The 2,371-nt window shown below is 40.2% G+C and overlaps 1 protein-coding gene across 1 annotated transcript in view; it reads right to left on the bottom strand.

The window, feature by feature from the left end:
- Positions 1-2,216: 2,216 nt before the first annotated feature.
- The window catches only part of T265_01140 (hypothetical protein), a gene marked incomplete at both ends in the record, with an annotated part of 1,713 nt that continues 1,558 nt past the window's right edge, over positions 2,217-2,371 (bottom strand). The window contains one exon of the mRNA XM_009165101.1: positions 2,217-2,329. Coding sequence (XP_009163365.1) covers positions 2,217-2,329 — 113 coding nt within the window. The remainder of the gene's footprint in view (positions 2,330-2,371) is intronic.

Raw genomic sequence — 2,371 nt, 5'->3', positions numbered from 1 at the left:
CAGTGGATTAAGCTGAGTTTTCTGTCATAACGACATCCCTGTGAAAATAAAGGTATTTGGTATTTGTAAACTCACGTAACGTATAATGAAACGTATAATCTTTGGCTAAACCTGTTTCATTCAATCTGTGCTATCATTTTGTTTACTCAGATGTTTGGTTTCGATCGAGGTCATTGCTTCAAACTTGGCAGGCAAATGCGACAGGCGCTACTGTATCTGAGGGAGACTTTCTAAATTGTGGGTTGTAAGAAGCTGAAGAACTTTTTATTGTGTTATGGCATCGCATTTTTCAGGTGAATTTCGTCTTGATAATATACTGTTTCTTGAGGTTTTGCGCATCAGTAAACACCCCTCCCCAAATGCGTGACACTCTTAGCCTTATTTAATTACTGAGTAAATTAAGCTGCATCCATTTTCGCTGAAGCTAAGACACTCGTCCTTCACGTTTTGAAAGCTTGAAACTCAGACAGCCAGTGTTAACCCTACACGGGAGACAGAATAGCCGGTCAGCTGTTTTTCATCTTTGCTTCACCCGTTTCGCCCATATTAATTTAGAAATTTTTGGTTAGAAAGTTGACCAGAAAGAAACGCTGTGATGAGAACTTCTATTTACTTTCTGAAATTTAGGGGTTGTTGACTTTGAAAGGTAACTACCATTGTAGGAAAACAAACTGCTCCTGAGACAGTTATATCAAGAATTATGATAGCTATTGGTTCTCCCAATATGGATCAGCAAGCCCATCTATCTTAAAAGCGACGAGCCGCTAACAGCATTCATTTTCTGAAGAGAATGAACTATGTGTTTGTCTTAAGACTTGTGGAAAAAGGCGCTGGCACCCTTAAGCTTGATTAATATCGCGCTCCTACGCTGGTTAGCTGGTTAGCCAAATCGTGACTCCTGTTGAATTATTAGTTCACAAAGTTGTTTCACCACAAGTAGAAAAAGTGGCCGGTTTCATTTCAGAGGGGTTTGGTAAACAATCGGTGAATCCACCGATGTTTACCAAACCCCTCTGAAACGATGACTTCCCAATTGGTCCCAAACATTTTCCAATTGATTGACCGGTTTCATATTTGCAAATCAAACGCAAGCAATGGGAAGAAAAAAGTTAGCAAAAAGCAACTTCTCTGTGATTAATACACCATTAATCTTCATGTAACTACTTACAAATTTGTGGTCACATCCAGGGTCGTATGAACTGAAGTCAAGCGAAGCGGTCCGCGGGAGAAAATCACAAGTCTGTTGGATGGATGTAACGCCTCCTATCTCAAGTGCATACTCCTCGTCTCATTTCTCCCCGGTTGATCAGTACATACGGGTATGAATTTCACCTCCACGAACCGAGCTTTCAAAATTCGTATACGTGACCATTGTGAAATACGGCATCGCTGTCTGAATTAACAATGTCCTTAATGGTTATTTTTTATACTGTCACGTATCTACATATTTGGTGACGTTCGACTAATCGATGTGCCAGACAACCAAATATCATGATATTAGCTCAGAAAAGTAAAAAAGTTGTGTGTCTACGGTGAGAAAAACAGACAAGCAATGAAGAAGTACAACAAAGCGAGTATGACTAGACAGTGCGTGAATGTTAACTCATGATTGTTGACCGAATATGATTGGTCGATTATTGCTTGAGGTGTGACATTAAAGTGAGGCCAATGTTTAATTCCACCTGAGTAATAGAAGAAAGGAAAGCAAGGTTTTTGAGGCGACATTTTAACTTAATTCGACTCGAAGTGAAAACGTTAAACTAATGACTCTAGTTGACGGGCAATCCTATTATAGCCACTTCGTCCATTATATCTTTGCTTCTCCTTATGACGTAAACCCTCAAGTTTTAAAACTAGGCTATTCCGCAGAAGAGACATAGGGTTCTACGTTGGTCTTTTCTATTAAAACACTGAAGGTGACCGTTGTTGCGTAGTGGATACTTTATTCTGAAGGCTAGTTACACTGAATATCAGACCAACGAAACCCTCTACTGAGGTCAAAAGGTCATTAAAACGATTGCAAATTTTGTTGCCGTCAGTAATGGTATGTGAGTCATGTTTATTATCATGATGGGGACCGAAACAGTTGTGTGGAATAGTCGCTGTCGAACAACTCAAAAATGGCACCTGGTCCGTCACCATAGGGTCTGGGCAGAGTGCAAATTTTAGCCTGCAGAGAGACATAATTGAGAAGCCAGTGAATTGCAAAAACCATATCATTTACCAGCCACTCGACCTTTCCTGTCTAGGCTTGGGCAAACTGGCAGTATCATAGCCCTCATGCAACCTTTGGGTGGCATGGCAGCTTGGCACCGAAAGGGTGCTGCAGCTGAACGATTATTATTATTATTATTATTATTATTATTATTAT

This window comes from Opisthorchis viverrini (genome assembly GCF_000715545.1).
Source record: "Opisthorchis viverrini unplaced genomic scaffold opera_v5_12, whole genome shotgun sequence".
NCBI classification, from domain to species: Eukaryota; Metazoa; Platyhelminthes; class Trematoda; order Opisthorchiida; family Opisthorchiidae; genus Opisthorchis; species Opisthorchis viverrini.
The sequence above is the reverse complement of the archived record's forward strand: the minus strand, read 5'-3'. Positions and strand labels throughout refer to the sequence as shown.